Genomic DNA, 22,727 nt, shown 5'->3' with positions numbered 1-22,727 from the left:
TGCCATGTGTTTTGGTCTTTTTTGCGGTCGAGGCTGCTTGTGTGAATGGACGACTCTTGTCGGGGTCTCTTGGTTGAGGGGGGGGCGGTCGGGTAGCCTAGTGGTTAATGCGTTCGCCCGTCACGCCGAAGACCCGGGTTTGATTCCCGACATGGGTACAATGTGTACATTTCTGGTGTCCCCCTCTGTGATATTGCTGGAATATTGATAAATGTGGCGTAAAACCTCACACACTCTGTTGGTTGAGGTGAAATTGGGTTTAACATCACTTTCAAGATACTTTCATATACTAGCAGAAGAGTGTAACCGTGCTTCATATGAAATGGTGTAAGTGTTGTGCTATTGAAAATAACAACATAATATTTGGTCATTCGTCTGATCAATGTTTTATCATAAATTCATTGACAAAACGAGCAACAATATCAGTATCAGTTTTGTGAGGCAGTGGCGGCAGTGCATTGAAGACGATGATTAAGTGAATGAGTGAGTATGGCTTTACGCTGCTTTTAGCAATATTCCAGCAATATCACGGCAGGGGACACCAGAAATCAGCTTCGCACATTGTACCCATGTCGGGAATCGAACCCGGGTCTTTGGCGTGACGAGCGAACGCTTTAACCACTAGGCTACCCGACCACCCCTCTTGTTAGAGATTGAAATCAGCCTGGAGGATGTTCTTCACCCATGGAGCTAGCTTTACCAACTGGTTCTGGTCCTGTCGTAGGAGTTGTTCCATCTAATCCCAGACATGTTCTATAGGAGAGGGCATGTCATACAACAATGTAATGCTGCCTCATAGTGTGGAATGTGTGGGGGGCATTTTCCCGCATCAACGCACTGCATTTACACAGAGGGTAACATGATCTTGAATGTTGTCCCGGTTGTGTACACCATTCAAATTGCTAATAATAATCATATCCCTATAACAATTCACTTCCAGCCCCAAACTGACAATGTTGAGTAATGCAAGTGTCACCAAAATGTTCTGGATGCCTGTAGACCTTTGCACAACATCAGAACTGTCCAGATGAAACCTGTCCCTGTCAGGTTATCTGATGAGACTGGGCATATCGCTGGATGTTGGGGCCAGATGTTGTGCTCCCTCAATCGGTTTCATATGGTTTTGCCTTTAATTGCTGACTGCCTCCGTGGTCTAGTGATAGAGCATCCGCCCGGACAGCGGAAGGTCCAGGGTTTGATCCCCGGCCGCGTCATACCAAAAGATGTTAAAAGATGGTACTTGTTGTTACCCTGTCTAGCGCTCGGCATTAAGGGGCTAAAACAAGGACTGGTCGGCTCGGAGTCAGTATACTGTGTCTGAATGGGGTATTCATGTTAAACTGCGGCATGGTATCTCAGTGAGCTAGCACTATAAATCGGCATCAGTCCGGACTAGTACAAGCAGCCACACACACACACACACACACACGTCGCTATGTAAGTGCAATATTCTTGGATCCGACGTTAAACCCAATTTCACCTCACCTCACCTTTAATTGCTACCCAGGAATTGTCCAAGCTGTTAATGTGGCAGTTTGGTATCGATTTCGTAGAAGCACCAATCGAATATGGTTGTCTTGTTGACCTGATGTCGCTTGTGGATTACAAGTCAGGGCCGAGTCATGAGTCCCTGCTGGATAGTGTTTTTCGATGACCATGATGATATCTGACAACTGTTTTGTCCCATTCCTGTTTGCAGCATACCCACAGCACCAACAAACTGTCCACAGTGTAAATTTTGAATCACGACCTTAATTAGAGTTGAGATGTGTTCATGAATGTTTTGAAAGATGCATTTTTTACTTTCTGAATATTATTTTATTGAACTTTATATGAAGCAGTTACTTTTTTCAGTAAGTGTAATGCCAGTTTTGTGGTGCTATCCCACTGTGTTACCATGCCGCAGGTTGCAAAAGGCTTCAAAATTAGTGAGAACAAGATGGTCAAAAAAGTATTTTCTAAGCCTGTTTTTCAAATCCTTGATCTGTGGAAATATTGCAATGTGCATTTTTGTCCATTTGTCATAAGAAATTTTGACCGCCTCCGTGGTCTAGTGGTAGAGTGTCCGCCCGGAGAGCGGAAGGTCCGGGGTTCAATCCCCGGCCGCGTCATACCAAAAGACGTTAAAAGATGGTACTTGTTGTTACCCTGTCTGGGGCTCAGCATTAAGGGGCTAAAAGAAGGACTGGTCGGCTCGGAGTCAGTATACTGTGTCTGAGTGGGGGATTCATGTTAAACTGTGGCATGGTATCTCAGTGGGCTAGCACTATAAATCGGCATCAGTCCGGACTAGTACAAGCAGCCACACACAGCCTCACACACACACACACACACACACACACGTGCATGCACGTCGCTATATAAGTGCAGTAATCTTGGACACAGCGTTAAACCCAATTTCACCTCACCTCATAAGAAATTAGTCTTGTCTCATACCGGGAGTCCACAGCCTGAAACATTTCACTACCATTTTACCATATGTTCAGGAATCAGCCTTTCAAATGGTGCTGTCAAACCCAGAACAATAATCTGGGACATCCGGGATTTGAACCCATGATCTGGATTGCGGTATATTCAGGAGCACAGCTCTACACAGCGAACTCTGACGACTGGGTCAAAAAACTGTTCAGAGGTGTAGACGTCAAACGCCACATCCTGGGCATATTACGAGTTGCATGTCCACAACTCATTACCTACGCCTCCTTGATACAGATGGAATATAGCGGATTGCTGCATTCAAACTCACTCCAAAGAGGAGATGACAAAGATGTATGTTTGTGAAGTATTTATTGGCCATAAACTTATGTACAAAACTTTGACTATAAAAGATGAACTGAGGATGAAGCTTGTACAAATGATGGCGATGGGCAATACAAAATACTGGAGGAGGAGCATCACATCCGACAAGCACCTGTTGGAGCCTGACAAGGTTCCAGGACAAGCACCTGTTGGAGTCTGACAAGGTTCCAGGACAAGCACCTGCTGGAGTCCGACAAGGTTCCAGGACAAGCACCTGCTGGAGCCCGACAAGGTTCCAGGACAAGCACCTGCTGGAGTCTGACAAGGTTCCAGGACAAGCACCTGCTGGAGTCTGACAAGGTTCCAGGACAAGCACCTGCTGGAGTCTGACAAGGTTCCAGGACAAGCACCTGCTGGAGCCCGACAAGGTTCCAGGACAAGCACCTGCTGGAGCCCGACAAGGTTCCAGGACAAGCACCTGCTGGAGTCTGACAAGGTTCCAGGACAAGCACCTGCTGGAGCCTGACAAGGTTCCAGGACAAGCACCTGCTGGAGCCTGACAAGGTTCCAGGACAAGCACCTGCTGGAGCCTGACAAGGTTCCAGGACAAGCACCTGCTGGGGCCAGACAAGCCTTGGGAAGGACATTCAAAGATGGCGGGTTTTGTTCTTTTAAAACTTTTTTTTTTTGCAGATCCAAATTTACTGGATCCAATGTTTCAGAGTTCTAAATTGAAAACATTGGCAATGATAATATTGTTTTGGGAATTCTTCCCATTTACCATTTTGAATTTCTCATTCCCTAGATTCCTGAGGGTGTTTGAGATGATGCACTCGGCCTCGCTCCAGCAGGGCTTGTCATGAAATACAGCTGAACTGAAGGAGAAATAACAGCAACCAAACAACGAGGGTCTCCAAAATCTTGTAAATTAAGTTACATCTTGTAAACAGAGATTCTTCCAACAAATTTTATGAAGTTCATCTCAAAATGTGAAAATACTGAAACAAGTTTCTAGGTCTAGACTACCTATACATCGTTCTAAAGTTTTCGACACAGATCTTTCATTTTCATATTTCCCTTCGTATTTCAACCCTTCCTGCAAGGCAAATTATTCTGTAAGCATATGGGCTTATTTACAGATAATCAACATTCAGGGCAACAGTAGTGTTGAAGCTGTAAAGGCAAAATAAATTATCAGTGTAGAAAATAGTTGCAAAATTGTACAAAATATAAATAAAAGTTGATATGACTATGCTCCTGATACCGTATTCAACCTAATAAGTGCCTGACCCTTGTCCCATTCAGCAGCATCACTTTATGCCAACAGGTCCAGTCAATCTTTACATGGAACATACAGTGATGAGTGAGTGAGTGAGTTTTGGTCTTAAGCCGCTTTTAGCAATATTACAGCAATATCACGGCGGGGGACACCAGAAATGGGCTTCACGCATTGTACCCATGTCGGGATTCGAACCCGGGTCTTCGGCGTGACGAGCGAAAGCTTTAACCACTAGGCTACCCCACCGCCCCCATACAGTGATGAAGGCAAGATTCCTGCTGAAGGTATTTGCCAAATAATCAGTACACATTTGTGTGAACTTCTGATTGAGAAACACGAAGCATTACTAGTTGTAAAACTACCATTTTGAAAGTTAGGCCTTTTTTTATTTTTGGGTTTACAAATTTTCCCCCAAATAATTCATTTCGGAAGGGGGGAAGGAAAAAAAAGAATTCTGACATAAGGGACGTGGACAAGGCTGGAGTTAATACTCATAACTATCAACACTGCATTGTAACATAAATTATTCCTTCTGCAGCGTACCAAGTTTTGGTGACAAAGACATCTCATTACTGCAATGCAAAATTCGAGGAATACATTTTCATAATTCCTATATAAAATTCATTTAGCCCAGCAGTGATAAATTAATTATTTTTGAATGAAAAAATCCCCCCCCCCCCCCCCAATTTTGTCAATATTTAGGTCAGAGGATCCGCAAAAGAAATAAAAAACAGGTGTAAATAAACACCCTGCCTACAACTGAACATGCATCCCTGCCAGTACAAGAAGCCAACCGTTTCCTCGTCACCTGGGACAGGCACTCATTGGTCGAACACGGTACTAATGTCTGAACAACTACTCTACTAAGTATATAAACAGTCTTGCTACTACACTGTACAACAGCATATTCGCATATTCATGGCATTTACAAACTCAGCCAATCAGAAGCTGTACGATTCAATGTTTCAATCATTACAAAATAATGTAAATAAAACAGCACTATTTCAAGTGTGCATACTGCTGATTTCCGATTGGTTGAAACATCCCTGTTGAGTTCTGATTGGTTGAAACATCCGAGACAATCAGCCAATACAATCATACACAGGTGGTCGAATTATTTGATTGCTGTACAGACAATTGATTTCCTCCCATATACTGAATAGAAAAATCAGAAAAGAAAAAAGTTTTGATTTTTTTAAAGAAGACAAGTTCACCTTTTTAACGTGAAATAACAAAATATCTTCAAATAATTTGACAGAAAACACCTATCAAACATTGAATTTAATTGGATCAGGTTTTGAGAGATGTTTGTAACTTAATTAACTATTTTTTAAGCATACATGTTACCGTGAATACCCTTTTATCATTAAGTAGATTAAGAAATTTACATGGAAATAACCAGAGAACTACTTGTGAAGCAGATAGTGTTATTGACAGACATATATACCCTACCATCACAGGACATCGATAGATAACTTGCTAGTGTTAATCAAATTTAATTTAATCTTATTCCGTAGTTGACAGCAACTTTGGCAACAATAATCATAATACATGGCAGTAACCATGGCAACTTGTCATCTGCCTCTTTGATTTACGTCTGATCAGTTATGCACGTCTATAAAACATGTGCGAGGATTCTTTTTTCTTCAAAGACAATCACCCGTTATCATCACATGATTGAAATGAGACTAAAATATTGATTTCTAAAAATGAATTTGTGCAACATTCATACAGCAAACACAAGCCTTCCTGACTCTTTGGTTGAACGTTCAAACATTGGTCCGTGAAAGATGGCCGACGACGTGCGACAGACATTGATGTATCCTGAGACATGTCAAGGCAGAATGTGACGATGTAATCAAAGGGCGATAACTCTGTCTCTACTGTAGATGCACTGAGTGGAACGTGAATGCTGTTTAGCCAAATTACAACAGAAAATAGACTTCACAAATTGCATCCATGCGAGCCATCCAAACTTACAACAAAACTTCACAGGTCAAAGGAACAATGAAGGGTGTTGTGCTAGGATCCTAGGTTGATGTATTTTATAGTTATTTACAATGCAGTGGACTAAATTATGCATCAATAAAGTTTGGTCAATTGGGATTGAAAAAAAACTGCATATTTGCTCACACAAAAATTGACATTATTTGTTTTAAGTATTTGAGAAGTCTCCATGGCAACAGGAGTCTACGGCACATGTGGTGCTACTCGCTATCACTTCAGACAAACTCACAACATTTGTACACCCTGCAGCTTGGAGTCTTGAGAAAACATTGGAGACTTGGGAAGTATACAATTGAACAATACCTATCCTTCAAAAATAAAACACGCTAACACTTAAACTTAAAGCAACTTTGTTTAAGCACTGACACTTTTTACTTACATGTTATTGATAAATTCAACCGTAAAACATAAATTGATTTGTAGATGTGTGGACTTATGCAACATGTCAAGGTTTATCAAATTTAAACTTCTACCTTGGTGAGATTTCATTTCAACTTTTCTTGAATGCTACATTTTATGAAACAAAAGGCATAATATTTTATTTTAGGATGAGATTCCAGGTTTGTATATGGGAAACACTCAGATTATTCTACTATAATAAATGTCTGTGGAGACTCGTACCAAAAGGAAACTACCTCAGTAAGAAACAATGGCAGCAACACCAGCTGAATGCGTGGTATGACGTGAACAATGCCATGCAATACGACACGTATCACCATAACTGCAAATGCTGTCACATCTCCACATCTGCTCCATTTTACAAAATCGAACATACACGGAAGAAGTGTCAACATATTTCTCATACCAAACTGAAATGATAATAGCAGCCAGAGAAAAGACATCAATTTACACAGTAGAGAATAGTTCACTGAAAGTATGGCAACATCCGTGTGTGATATAGTGTATGGTGAATATCGTCTGTTTCACACTGTACAGACAGATTCTACAGCAGTATACGCAACAGCCACAAGTCCGTGCAACACACTCACACTCTAGCCACAAATACAATATATGCATTTCCTGTTGCCCCACTAACCCTGACCTTGACCTTGACCCTAACCCAAATGTGGCCTTGACCCAAAACTCTTTTCTTATTTTTCTCGAGTCGCACCATAAGTATTAATACTATCCTGACATTGTCTGTATTTTATGAAAGAAGTGTAAATTTGTTCAATAGCTATAGATTAAAAAAAGTTAAAATTTAAAAAAACCAACCTGACCGACCACGCCTATATTTGGTCAGGGTGAAACAGGAAACACATATTTTATTTTTTTGGCCTTCCACACAAACAGGTTCAACACCTTCAACAGTTCATGGACAATGAGTTAGTGAACTTTATGAAAACCATAAGTTGTACCTGCTCAGGGGAGACAATCACTCATTAGACGATCAACGCGACAAGCTCATATTCATGTTGTTTTAGAATCTAAAGGGTTAAACCACATCCACCCGTGATTCACAACATAAGGTTCCTTCTCTCTTGACGATGTCCTGGTCACGGTGTCACATGACTTGAGTGTCCTGTCACATGATCCACACGCTGAGATCACCCGAAGTTCGACCAATCATGTTGTGACTTTGTTCCCGCATCGACGCAAACGCTATAAGTCGACCCACAATGGCCACATGACAACCACACAACCAATGATCATTCACTTAACATAATGCAAGGTCACATGACAATGCTGCCAGCCAATGAGAGATCACAACACTTCACTATACGGACGTTTCAGAGTTTAACCGCAGCACAAATTTGTTATTTTTGGGGTCGATGACCTCTTCAGTGAGACTGAAATGTGGGATCTTACGGATCGAACACAACAACGAAACATCCCCGCTCCGCAGCTGAAACAACGACCCGTGTTCCACCTCCCTTGTGACCAGCTGATCACACACTAGCACCCAGCGTTCCGTGGATTTGTACGATTTTTCGTTCATGATGACGACCCCCTGTGTGAGGTATCTCTCGATGAATGACCGAGGGCTCATGTCGTGGGCGATGCAGGTGGCAAGATGGTTGAGCACCGACTCCATGGTGTAGCGCGGCTGCTGACGGGTCACCCGCAAGAACTTCTGCAGCGCCCGCGCCATGGAGGGGAAGACGGCCTGGGCGGCCTCCTGCGGGTCCATGGGGATGGCAGGACCTGTGGCAGAAAGGAGTTAAATAACATGTTAGCTTAATTGTGATTGTTGTTTGCGGGAATCACGCACGCACCAATACGGTGTTAGCATTGGGCGTCTCAACGTGTGTGATTCCCGTGCAACCTTTCGAGTTGAGTTGATTGGTTCAACTGTGTCATATGGCCCGGTGACGCAGGGGTAGCATTATGCAGAATGCTCGATCCACCTGTGACGAACAGGTCTGGTTGTTGATGAAATAAAGTGATAGCTAAATAGACAGATTTTTTATTCATGCACCGATTGGCTTTAAATGTAACATCCAGTTATGTATGACTGTTTAATACTCTCATACCAACTTTGACATGACGAATGGTAAGCAACATGATCAAGATACCAAACAAATTTCATATTATGTCCTGTTATTATTCTAAAACTATTATTTGAAATTATTTATTGGTACAAAAATACCAAAACAATTAATCCACATTCGTTGACGATTTGTTTCTGCCATTGTGGGGACCATCTTTCGATTCAGATTCTTTTTTTTTTACGTCATATTTGACCCTTTTCACGGCAGGAAAATGCAAATTTCTGCACATCAAGTGATTTTCTGCAAGACCAGTACATTTCTGCATCAAGAGGACAAATCTGAACATTATCATTCATGGAATACTTTTCAGAATTCTCCTCTTGAGGCAACAATGTCCCATCAATGCATTTCAAAGGGAGATAATTGTCTGTTTTCACACAGGGAGGTAGTATTTCACTCCAGGATTAGGTTATCTCATGGCCAATGCCATACTCCGGAGCACTAAGACAGTAATGCTCTCACTCCCTGCTGCGTGCTACATGGAAACTTAAACTGCTCGACTCATCCATCAAAGTGTCACAACCAACCAGACCCTCAGGAATGTCTCCCCCCTTATCTCCATGTAAACATAAATGCAGTCAAGATGACAGAACAGCTCTGACATCTTGGCCACATCAAATTCATAATCTGCTTTTGAACTTAAATCAGTGGTTATTCCTTCGTTTGTGACACCTGTCATTCACAGAGACACATCCACTGACACAAACCGACAGATCTGTCACACGTCCACTGACACGACCGACAGATCTGTCACACGTCCACTGACACGACTGACAGATCTGCCACAAGAAGATCTACTGTGCCATTAGTCTTCCCTTACTCCTGCCATGTGACGTGCCCCGTCACGCAAGTGCTCTACTCGCAATAGTTGGACCCAACGCCAGAGCAAACAGTCTTTACAGAACAATTTCATTGATGTAGTCATGGATAAAAGCAAATGAGAAGAGAATGAACAGACTTACAGGAGTGAGTGAGTGAGTATGGTTTTACGCCGCTTTTAGCAATATTCCAGCAATATCACGGCGGGGGACACCAGAAATGGGCTTTACACATTGTACCCATGTCGGGAATCGAACCCGGGTCTTTGGCGTGACGAGCGAACGCTTTAACCACTAGGCTACCCGACCGCCCCACGACTTACTGGAACACCAGATACAAATATTTCATTGTCATATTGATAGAGGGTTTTCACTTTCAACAGTATTTCAGTGTGTCACCTACAAGTGAGAAAAAAATCCACAAGCACATGGTATGGTGCACACAACCCAAGGTGTTTAGGTGAAATAGGTTTGAATGTTGTACTCAAGATTATTTCACTTTAATTGCGACGTTCATTCACAATAGATCCTGGCACAGCTAGGGGGCACAACTCTGATAGGCAAGTTGCAGCAACCTAAACCACATATTAACACAAATACAAACATCATTCAGAGGTGTATTAAAACTGAATAAGTGTCAGCCTTGAAATTTATGATCAATGAAATTTTGTAACCTTTCCTCTATTTTCTATGTGTATCTACCGACCTTGTTCGTCCTGCATCCTCTTGATGTGTGTGAACGCCTCCTCTGCTGCAACCAGCAGCCTCGCTCGACGTTTCCGCACCCTCCTCTCGTACTCCTGTTCCTCGTAGAACCGATCGTTATGACTAGCATCCCTCCGGCGAGCCGCGGCTGCAAACACAGCCCGTGATCGGCCCTGTTGATTGGCCTGATTAGCGCCTCCGTCCACATCGTACACTTTGAACCCTGTAAGCTTGGCCGGGCGGCGGGTGGCGTTCTCCAAATACGGATTGTACGACTGGAAATCCTTCAAATACTGCTCCAGCACCCAGACAGCTGCCCTCTGAATGCTCAACACGCCCATCGTGTACGAGTGACTCTCCCCGTCCGGCGACCGCGTCACGTTGATGACGTACTGCGGCTGAATCTGCCTCACCTCCAACAAGATGATGGCGAGATAGTGAATGAAAAGTAGTCCGTCGACTAGCGACACCGAGAACTGCACTATAGAGTGGTACTTATGCTCCCGCTCCTTGAATATACGAACACCGTAGAACAGCCAGAACGCGAATGTCAACACAAACACAAGGAAAAGCACCACGGCTCTGAAAATAAAAACTCTCGGCATCGTGGCTTTAGGTTGACGGAAAAACAGTGCAAATGTTCCTACGAATAATATGATGAGTTTAAACGCAAAACTGATGAGAAGGCCCTCGCACTCTGGTTTACACTTCATATCGTCGGGATCTGAAGCTGCTACAAGGGTGCCGTCAGGTTGCACATTCCAGTCTACGATTCCCAGTTTGGGTAGAACCACCATCGCGATTGGCGAAATGAAGCCAAATATACTGAGCACAGCTGCTAACGCCGATCCTACATATCGCGTACAGTCAAACCCAACATTGTCCTCGAATTCTTTCGAAAATTTATGCATGTCCTCCATAGAGAATCCGGTCTCACTTGTGTTGCCGGTAATGGCGGTGGTGTTGTCGCCCCAGTTGTCATCCTGAGGAATTACTTGGACTTCTATGCGTTCCTCCTCATGGCAGTCGTCCGACATGTGACCCGGGGTCTTGATGGTGACCGAGCGGTCGTCGCGTTCTCCTCGGTCGCGGCTCCGACCTCTGTGACTGGATGGTCGCCCGCTCTGCTGGCGGTGACGGTGGTGGTGGCTGCCATGGCTACGATGGGACCGCTCAGATCGGTCACTACGACCAGACCGTACTGACTCTGCTCCGTCCATCTTAGATACCGCTTACTTGACAACTGCTAATAGGGTGACTGAAAATAAAATAGGAAAATTAGCATAAATAAGATTGTACAAGTCCACAGGTATTATAATGGGAATAAATGGCAACAAAAACTGAGTAACACACTGACAGAGATAAACATACAAATATTTAGTGAGTGAGAGTGAGTGAGTTGGGTTTAACGCTGCTTTTAAGAGTATTACAGTTATATCACGGTGTGTGGGAGGAAAGCCCGAAGTGATGCAGGTCTCACTTCCACTGAAACCCACAAGCACGGGTATGGTGCTGACAAACCTAGAAACTTAATCGGGGCGAACCGGGATTCGAACCCACAATCATAGGTTTCTGGCATGCCCAAGAGACGCAACTCTGCACCTGCAAATCATGGCGCCTTAGACAACTGGGCCACCCGTGCCCCCTAGCGATGGTCAGAACCACAGGCAGAATTATGTTTTGAATAGAACAATTGGTTTGTCTACAAATATGAAGACAATATTGAAATATCTGTATGCAATCAAATTCTGAAACACAAAACGCATGAGGCTCACTTTATCATTGGAGTGCTTATATCAGGGGTGGACCTTGTTTTTCTAAGCTCCCTTTCTGTCAAGAATTGATTTGGAAGATAAAAATACCATTTTCTAAAAGGCTCCTTTTGTCATCACTATTTGTAGGCTTTGGAGTTAATTTCTGTCAAGCATTCACATAAACACTGAAACATATTAACATAACTTCTAGGGTTCAAAGACCTCTGGAGATCGACCGTGTGAACATTGACAATTACCTGTATATATGATCAAATTGACAACACAATATACAATGTGGCTCCTGGGTGCGGCCATATTAACTCTTGTGTATACCGTCCAAAGCTGAGCCCAAAATAGGTCTGTTCATTAGCTGCCACAAAGCAAACGAGAAACCGTTTGATTCTCTCCAACTTAATGGCTTTACAAGTCAGGCACTGAGGGCAGTCTGTCAGAGTTGTTTCCCCTTCATTAACTCTCATGGCTGGGAGGGCCGAAGTCACGGTATTAAACATTACATAGTATATGGTGTCAGCGTGGGGGTCTTGCCACATGCGTTGCCATTTCCCCCTGAACAAATCTATTTGATCAGTGAGTGAGTGAGTGAGTGAGTGAGTGAGTGAGTGAGTGAGGTATTACACCGCTCTCAGCATCAGGGGAGGGTCACAGACTCAAGAGAGACACATATTTGGAGGGGGTCATTCGAAAATTAACATAAAATACAGGGCTAGATTTAACCCTACAAAACATGCACCAGTGCAACCTACAACCTAACCTATCAGTGAAAAGTACAGTCTAATATTTATGTCTACATGCACCAAGCATGACTAGCCCTTACTTTTCCCACACACCATCAATCTTTGAACACATTCAACACATCTCAGCTTGACGAGGCATACTACATCACTGATCCTTGTGTAGTGTAAATACTTGATGTCATCGAACTGTGGGTCATTCAAGATAATGTGTACATGTTCCTATTATGTTTTACAGCGATACGTCATTCATTTATGTAAAATCATTACACAGTCGTCAGAGATCTGAGATTATATTTATTTGACTTGTTTATGCATTGATCATGCTTATGTTCAGTCAGCGTTAGAAGTTGGCACTAGGTCTATAGTCCTTGCTAAACTGCCCAATGGTAAAGGTATCATAAGGACTAGTAGAAATTTGCCCTTTTTAAGGGTTTTGCTATATGTTATCATTATAAGGACTAGTGGACGAAAACTGTTAGTTTCTAACCCTGATTCAGGCTTTGAAACATTTATGGGACCTGATTTAACCTGCTTTGTCTGGTGCAACTAGGATTACATGTCGTATTTGTGCAAGTTAAATAAATTTCCTTAAATCAAGCCCTGATATTATGAAATATAAAGTGCTTTTTTTTTTTGTCGTTTCAGAAAGGGTCATGAAAACAAACGTCCATTGACATGGGGAGGGTCATCCAAAAATATGACAAGCATTAGCACATGATTAGGGGAGGGTCATTATTTGCATTAAAAAACTCTGACCCACCCCAACCCTGTAATAAATGACCGGCCCCTTACTGCTCCCATATGTACTATCAAAAGCTATTTGAAGTCCAACACCTCACAAGCACCTAACACAGTAGACCTACTGCATCGATGTACCGGGCTCACTGTCTCAGGGCGATCCCCTCTCACACCCAGCTCTGCTAATTAGATCTACCATCTGATGCTCCACAAAGCACCTTCCCATAATGCAATTTGTTGAAGGAAGACAGTTGTGATGTCACTATCAGAGAGGCCATCTTGCCTCGCAGGCAAAAACATTTAATTTGAGTCCTACCGTGAAGCAGATGGTGGTTAAATAGAAGAAATAAATAGATAGTGTAGAAGACTTGAACCCTAGCTAAGAGTGCTGCTTATAAACATCGACTTCACAAGCTGCTGGTAGCCATTTTGTTTCTGCCTCTCTGATGGATGGCTATTAAAGCATTAACTCTGTCCGAAGCTCTTTAGCGTAATCTGTTCTGTGCTAAATATATAAGCATCTGTAATGGATTCCTGAGCTGATTGCCTTCCCCTGTTGCCAACCTGGTGTGTCACATGATAGCTGGGTATACTTCCAGGAGAACACAGGGTCTATCACTTTAAACTCTGTTACATTCTATCAAGAAGTTTATTTTCGGTCCAGGATCATGTTAGCTCCATGTTGTTTGTTATAAGACATTTTGGGTTTTCTTAAATCATTTCAACTGACAGGAACTCTACTCATATTGACCTCCAGCTATTGCTGATGTCTGGAGATCAAAGGATTGAAACAGTAGCATGGCACAATCTGCCACAAGAAATCCGAGAAACAGAAAATCTGACAAACTTTAAAGACACTTCAAACCTGTCTCTTCAACAGATCCTTAGACTAGAATGAGCATGGTTATAGTGCATTTGAGCAGTTGTTAATTGGAAAATGTGCGATACAAATTCTTAATTTACCATATTCGCCCTAATAAGCGCCCAGAAATAGGGGGCTCTTATTAGAATAAAGTTTTGTTGAGAGAAAAAAAACAGAGTTGAAAGATCGTAAATTCCGTGGTTTATGCTGACAGCCTGAAATGATACAAGAGAAAAGTCTGTGCGTATTATACACGACAGATATATTTTTCCAGAATTTAATTGCCCATAATTAAGGGTGCATATAACACACGAGTGCGTATTATACACGAATAAATACGTCTTGTGTACATTAATCAATCGGAAGGGGTGCTAATTGGGATTGTTCACTAGCCATGCAAGATATTAGCAAATATCGCCGTGCGCTTATTACGTCGAATACGGTGATTTAATGATACAGCCATTTTAGCCATACCATCCACCCCAGGATGGGCAAGGTTTCATAATCTAGGACATCTCCTGATTCTCAGTTGTCCCAAAGATTCTCTACTGACAATGAAGATTGTCCTATTGGAAACTGAGTGACTGAGTGAGTGAGTATGGTTTTATGCCGCTTTTAGCAATATTCCAGCAAAATCACACCAGAAATGGGCTTCACACATTGTACCCATGTGGCTAATCGAACCTGGGTCTTCGGCGTGATGAGTGAACCCTTCAACCACAAGGCTACCCCCCTGCCCTATCGGAAACTGACATGTCACAGTTTTCCCCATGTCTCCGTCCCCATCACTGATAGACTTCTCGAGGAGGACCCTCTGGAACTGAACCGACATGTTCGGGACTGATGGCTTACACATCTGTTTGTTTTCTAGGACATGTTGTCCAAAATGTTTAAATTTCAAAAGGGATATGGAGCAATGTCAAAAGTTGATAAAAAAAAGTCATGAAAATGTCCAAAAGCCATTTGTCTCCAGCAATATCCCAGCACTGATTAACATGTGGACCTACAGTGTTTTATTTTTGGGACATACAGCATAAAGCATATAAAAAAACAAACAGACACAAACACAGACACTTCACAATATATGCAGGCAAACCATTGCAAACATCAAAGCCCAGTCCAGTCCAGAAATTTCTTCATACTCGGGGTAGTGTTATGAGCCTGGGAATAAATGTTATTCCACGAATGACTACTAAGGTGAGTAATTTGACTTCCAATGCTGTCTGTCACCTAAGTGAAACACTCCACACGTCCTGTCTCCCCAAATCACGTCACCTGCTTGATATTTTCTCACTTAAGTGTCTGCAAACATTCAAAATCTTTTTCAGGAGCGACTATTTAAAGTGAGCGAGTCTATAAGGATCGACTGTTTGTCGTCACTGTGACTTGGGCAGCGCAAAGTAAACCAGTTCCGGTCGGTCGCAAGTCGACTGTGTCATGTGATACTCTAAATTGTTTGTTGTATGACAATGAGACAGCGGTCTCCTTACACAGGCAAGTTCCAATTATACAGTCAATAGGTATAGGCGAGAGTACCATTGTGGGAGGGGAACTATCTCTCACTTCAGACAGCTGTTTTTCCCCGAACAAGGTTACGTGGTAATGTTACCTGTGCACAACAGTCAAACAAGACAGGGACAGCAATGATAGAACTTGTGAGAGGGCACATGCCCTTAAATATTACTCAGAAGGGACTGCGTGAGTGAATGTTGTTTTATGCAAACAGGGCACGATGATAACATCTAACGCAGCCTGACCATTAGACTAACATCTAGTCTCTGAAATTAACATATCGTACAAAAAAAACAGTTGTTCAGTTATCTTAATAAAAATATAATAAAAGGGTGCCCAGTTACTCTCTTCATTTCCTGATACTGCAGTAATCTAGATTTGCCAAACATTATAGACTTGCTTGGGCTGTATTTGATATATATTTGTATCACGGTCTGTAAGACAGACTACCTGACCACTCAAATAAGTCCAATCTCAGAAGAGATGGTGAGGTGAAATTGGGTTCAATGTTGCTTCAAGATTATTGCATCCAGACTAATGCCAATTTCAGTAGTGCTAGCGCATTGAGATACCAACCACAATTTAACATGGATACCCCACTGAGAACAGTCCTTGTTTTAGTCCTTAATGCCAACCCAAGACAGGGAAAGATAAACGTACAATATTTTAATGTAATTCAGTATGATGTGGCCGGGGATCGAAACCAAACTTCCGCCCTCCGAGCATACGCTATATCCAGCAGACCACGGAGACGGTCCAAGGTCCAAGGAATGCATGGCTAGTGGTGAAGAGATGCGATACAATACAATACTACATTCATGACGACTTGTGATACATTACAACCATCAGCAAGTATGGTATTGCTATACAAATCTTACTTTTGCTTATAACAAAATGCATGTAAATATATCAGACAAACAAGAAACATCTACAATGGCTTCCTTCTTGACATGGAACTTGGAACAGTGAGTTTGTTTGTTTGATTGTTGTTTAACGCCGCACTCAGCAACAATCGAGCCACATGCGGTCTGTAAATAATCCAGACAATCCAGTGACTGACATCATGAGCATCGATTCAGCTATATGATGGCGGTCTGTAAATAATTGAGTCTGGACCAGACAACTCAGTGATTGGGATCGATGACATGCATCAACCAAGTCAGCGAGCCTGACCACCCAATCCCGTTAGTCGCCTTTTACGACAAGCACAGTCGGAAATGAGTATCGGAATACATATATGCATATCACATGACCCCATACCACACAAGCTAGTGTACATACCTAGCTGGAAATTCTTATCTGTCCCACTGATCCAGCAATACTATTCCTTCAGTGGAAGAACATTACAAATGCCCAACTACCCCCATTCAAGTCCATTTCCAATCAGAGATGGGAGCATATTGTCCTACATTATCAGGTGATACGAGTGCATACTCCCTGCACAATGAACATCTACCATAAAGTATAATATTGATGGCTAGATGTCACATTCCCAACCTAATTATATATATCAGTGCAGGACTCGGCTTATAGTGGAAGTCATGTTCACCCAAGCACACAGATAGTTTCCGCTTTCAGGGCAATGGTCCCTGTCAGCTCATTGTAACAGGAGGCGATGGCGATCACACGAGATTTGTATCTCAAGCTCTGATGACAGAAAACAATTCAGACGAGTCCAACCATAAAAACATTAGTGTATTAAATTCTGTCAAGATGCGTCCAGTATCCTTATCTGTCACTCTCCAGGAAGCTGTATCTGATCGTATATGGTCTCAAATATACAGAGCTACGGCTAAGCAGCGTATGTGCGTAAAATACCCCCCTCAAATGTATAAAAACAGCACGCGTAAATACCCAATGAAGCTTTTTCAACGGAGCTAATTTCAGAAACACAATTACGAGCTAATTTACTTTCCGAGTCAAGCCTATATATTTAGAACAGTTATATACACCTAAAACATTATTTAATTTTTTGTAAATCTTAAAATGTTTACTAACTCTTTCAACACCAGTCAACCAGAAGTGTTTACTGCTGGGACACCGAGTTCCCAGAGGCTCTTGTATGATAGATGAAGCCAACATTTATCAAAGAAAATACCTGCTTGTAAAATATATTTGCTACTACATGTTATACACCATTTGAAAGGTCTGATCCTATGGTTTATAAATATGAAAGTTATGTTTTTCACATTATTTAAAATAATGCATTTACAACTTAATTAAATTCGTTGTAAATAAAAAATGTACGCTAACACGTTGTTAACATCCAGATTAAGGACCAAGGAAGCGAAAACTTGACGATTTTCGGCAAATATATGATTTCATAATATCCACGTACCTATTTCTATTTTATTTTCATTGTTTACGTTATTATAAATAGTCTCTGTCATCACCCATTTCCCGATAACAGCGACTGTCCGCTCAGTTAAATGAAGAAATACCCCCGTTTTCGAGGTTTCGTATGAATAACACGTTCGTCGAAGAATGGCATATGACACATCGCTGGAAAGCTTATTCCTTCATCTACACGCTCGTAACATCGACTGTTTTTTTTCCGTAGTTATAACAAGCGATTTCATTGGATTAAAATTGGTTTCTAATGACGCTTTCTTGCTGAAATCTGCTACAAGTTTCGTGATTGGTCAATTTTGAGCACGTGACCTAAGGCAGCCAATCAAATTACAGCTTTGATACCAAGCTCGTGTTCGATAAATTACAGAAGTTTGCGAAAGAATTTTGTTAAATCGTGTTATTCTGAACGTTTTGAGCAGGAAATCACGATATATATTAAAAATATGGAACTTCGTGAATGTATCGTGCTAGGTTACGAGCTGTGACAAAGATTTTTCATGCATATATTTTTGCATTAAACATCGTGTCCGAGCCGAGAATTCAAGGCGACGAAAGCCGAGATGTCATTTGACTTACATTACACGCGATCGCACGAAAAGATGAAAATAATAACTTAGATGTAAGTTTGATTACTTTTAGATATATTTTTGTTGATTTTATATATTACTTTGTATAATATATTTAAAGATTTGTTTAAAACGTCTTTATTTTCCTCTTTGACGTGTTCGATGTGGACCGGTTGTCGAAATGTGTGTCCGAGAATTTTATTTTCAATAACATCGCGGGAAAAAGTCAATAATTTTTTAATTGAACGATAAAAAATGTTAAATTGAAATGGAATATGTATTTCAGACATTGTGAAATGTGATAGATTTAATAAATGAATGATATTACAGGTAGGTCCATAAAAATATAGTACTATTTTGACGTGACTACGGCTTGGCCGGATAACCGGCCTGCGGTGTCTGGGGACTCGATGCTTCTTGGCCGGATAACCGGCCTACGGTGTTGAAAGAGCTAATTTGGGGAAAAACCCAATAGAGTGATGAATAGATGAGAGAAAAAATATGGGTGAAAAAAAATGTAATAACCCAATTAAAATACAAACTTTCAAGTGAAAACTCAAAAAGTTATCTGGAGCTCTGAATATATATACCGTATTTGACGTAATAAGCGCCCCGCTCTAATAAGCACCCACGGCGATATTTGATGATATATTGGCTAGTGAACAAAGCCCAATTTGCATCCCTTCCAATTGATCAATGTATACAAGACTTATTTATTCGGTATAATATGCACACGTGTGTTATATGCACCCTTATTTATGGGCAATTAAAATCTGGAAAAATATATCTGTCGTACATAAACATTTCAGGCTGTTAGCATAAACAACGAAATTTATCTTTCAACTATGCTTTTTTTCATCCAAAATAATATTCTAATAAGAGCCCCCTATTTCTAATTTTGAGAGCGCTTTGGGCGCTTATTACGTCGAATACGGTACTTTATGCTTGTACACATCTGTGTGAGGACTGTAACACTGGTACATGATCATAAACATGGACTGTGTAACACCATTACAAGCACACTTGTTTCCAATACCCAAGTGGTAGATACGAGAAATGTGTAAACAAAGGCTGATCTCGTATGTATCAAGATGGTTTGACATGCCAACTCTCTTTCAAGTGGTTGTGTTTTTGGAGCGGATGCCATATTGAGATGCTGTTCTTCACTGTAGGTTTGCATGTCATCAAACAAAGTGAATCAAATGTTAGTTTAATAGGTTATGATTGCATCGAGTCGAAACAAGCGAGAGAAAACAGGATCTGATTTAGCTCAATGCACGATACGAGTTTCACAAGTCCACTGAAATATGACAACACTGGGTGCAAGTATCGCCAAGACTGTCCATTGGCAGAGTATTAATATCACTGCCACAAAATATCACCACACATCCCCAGCCTTGGTCAATAATTCATGATTTCCCTCATCTCCTCAAACTGCCGAGCGATCAAATTTACATCCATCACTCCATGATGGAAGTGAATTAAACATGGCTGCCACATCATCGGGCCCTGCCTGGTACAGTCCTGGAGGACTAGAGTGGTTCCCCTAGGCCAGACTGTCAGGCGGCGCCGGTCCCCTGGAAATGTGGCGGTAATATTCCACAAAGTGCAAGTGAATGCATTAGATGGTGACAGTCCGTGTGAGCTAGTGCATTCTCCATCTACATTAGCGACCCGTTGTAATTCCTGTTAGGCGCTTGTCTCTGATGAGATCAGTGTTCTCCCCTGACACTGATGGGGGTAACTTATTGCCACACTCTAAGAACAAGAACACATATCTGTATGTCGCGGGGGCACATGACATGCACGTGAATACAAAAACGTCGAGTGTTTTTTTAATTTGATTGTTATCTTAAGTACTGTCTATTCCAAAGGGCTGCACAGTGAAGCCCTTTCTGTCTGTCCGTTGTTTAACGCCGCACTCAGCAATATTCCAGCTATATGATTGGGGTCTGTAAATAATAGAGTCTGGACCAGACAACTCAGTGCTTGACATCATGAGCATCAATCTAAGCAATTGGAATAGATGACATGCATCAACCAAGTCAGCGAGTCTGACCATCCGATCCCGTTAGTCGGCTCTTACGACAAGCATAGTCGCCTATCACAGCAAAAATCGGTTGTTGAAGACCTATTCTACCCTGGATCTTCACAGGTCACACAGCCCTTTCAAAGATCCTTACGCCCAATTACAATATTTGAAGTTAAATTCACCAATGTTCCCTATTAACATTATGAAGATGTTTATTATGAAGAGATTTAACAAGTTTGTTTGTTGTTTAACGCCGCACTCAGCAATATTCCAGCTATGTGACAGCAGTCTGTAAATAATAGAGTCTGGACCAGACAACCCAGCGATTGACATCATGAGCATCGACCCATCTTTTAACATCTTTTGGTATTACGTGGCCAGGGATCGAATCCCGGACCTTCCGCTCTCCGGGTGGATGCTCTACCACTAGACCACTGAGGACTTGAAGAAATTGAAGCAGTGATAGAGTAAAGAAAATCTGACATAGGATGTCCGAAATTCATTGCATTTCTATCAGAACAGAAATATCAAATAAAACTTACGTATGTTTCAATTTAATAAACTTCCATCATTCGAAAACCTGTAATCGATTGTATCCAAATGGACTCACAGTGGATAGATATGCTTCCATTTTTTTATTTTTTTTCGTATAGGATGCAATATTTGCCATCCAGATAATATCTAGGTAACCACTGTCTGCCCAAACTACCACAATAACTAGGTGTTGGTAGCATGTGTTTCTGACAATAAACAACAACGTTCTAACAAACTCAACAATCTGAAACGGAAATCACAAATTGGGCAAAACATAAAACAGATGTATCCCTCCGGGGTCCACAATAAAACACATCTTGTTTACATCTATTGTACTCAATAGGACCACGGTATCCCAGGGAATACGATGTTATATACCCCATCAACTCCTGCAGCTACACAGAACAAAGCCGGGAGCTACGAGGGTTTTTATATCTACATTGTGGAGGAGTGAATTATCCACGACCAGTCTCTCCGTGTGATAAGAGCTGTCTATCTGCCGTATACAGCCCCTATCAGCGGGATATACAGGGCACGCAGTATGAATGAATTAAGCAATCACTCGTGCCCTACTTAGAGATAGCTACAAGAGGTAGATACACTTTGTACGGCAATGCGGAGTGTTGTCTGTCTGAATCCTGCCCTGCATACAAACCCTATCTCCTCAAACAAACACAGCAAGAACACAAATATTCAGCCTTCAGATACAAGGAATCCCATCTGTGCAAAGGCATTATCTATGAACCGCACCAAAAGCACCCGTAAAAACAACCCATAACATTTGGTATGTACACAGTGAAAGTGTTTATTTGCAAGTCTGACTTAGGATCAGGGTAATAATTTTGATAGAGCCTCAGTAGTGCTGAAATTAAACAGAACACCAGTCAAAGAGCAATGTTTGTTTTATGCCTGTCAGCAATATTCTAGCTTCAGTACAATGACCTTTAAATAATCCTGCCTAGGCCAGACAGTGGTTGAGACATCCCACCCTTTTGAGGGTTCAATAAAATGCCTCACCCACCCCATCAAAATTAGCTTTTTACAAACCTGGGGCCATTGTGGTCCAACCCCCCTGGCGAAACAAACAGGGAGGAAGGAGTGATTGTTCACAGGTATGCGGCATTAGGAATTGGCACTGGTCCTAGAGTCCTTGCCAAACTGCCCTATAGTTAAGGTATCCTAAGGACTTGTAGAAATAAATTTGCCCTGTATAAACGTTTTGCTATATGTTATCATTATAAGGACGAGTGGGCTCGCTGGGTATGCACAACCCAAAATATATTTGTCTTTATATCTGCATCCTCTGCAGATGCAGAAGGAATTTACTAAAAAAATTAATGAGGAACAACGACATACCGGGTAATTTATTACATCTGGTTTTTTTCTCATGGCAAATATTTACATGTCATAATCTGACGGAATGTTAACAACTGATTCAAAATCAAACAAGATTGATTTAACATTACTTGTGGCCTTTTATCCATTAGGACTTACAAATTAGGTATAGGTAATTTATGTCTGATTAAACAGTGACTCATGACCAACTATGTGGCTGAATGATTAGAAATAAAATACGACTTCA

General features: G+C 41.7%; 1 protein-coding gene across 2 annotated transcripts in view; it reads right to left on the bottom strand.

Annotated features, from left to right (window-relative positions):
- Nucleotides 1-2,770: 2,770 nt before the first annotated feature.
- LOC124148367 (vang-like protein 2) overlaps nucleotides 2,771-22,727 on the bottom strand; it is a 49,882-nt gene continuing 29,925 nt past the window's right edge. Inside the window, exons 3-5 of one of the 2 annotated variants that reach the window (XR_007221806.1) lie at nucleotides 10,042-11,298; nucleotides 3,354-8,170; nucleotides 2,771-3,319 (exon numbers count right to left, since the gene is read on the bottom strand). Coding sequence is in view for 1 of the 2 variants with exons in the window: in XM_046519427.2 (XP_046375383.1) it covers nucleotides 7,743-8,170; nucleotides 10,042-11,260 (1,647 nt within the window). In the remaining variant the exon portion in view is untranslated. Of the gene's footprint in view, nucleotides 3,320-3,353; nucleotides 8,171-10,041; nucleotides 11,299-22,727 lie in introns of those variants that run through there. The other variant, XM_046519427.2, reaches the window with a different exon arrangement.

The sequence above is a fragment of the Haliotis rufescens genome, unplaced genomic scaffold, assembly GCF_023055435.1.
Source record: "Haliotis rufescens isolate VD_foot unplaced genomic scaffold, xgHalRufe1.0.p SCAF_18, whole genome shotgun sequence".
Lineage (NCBI taxonomy): Eukaryota > Metazoa > Mollusca > Gastropoda > Lepetellida > Haliotidae > Haliotis > Haliotis rufescens.
This window is presented reverse-complemented; position numbering and strand designations above follow the sequence as displayed.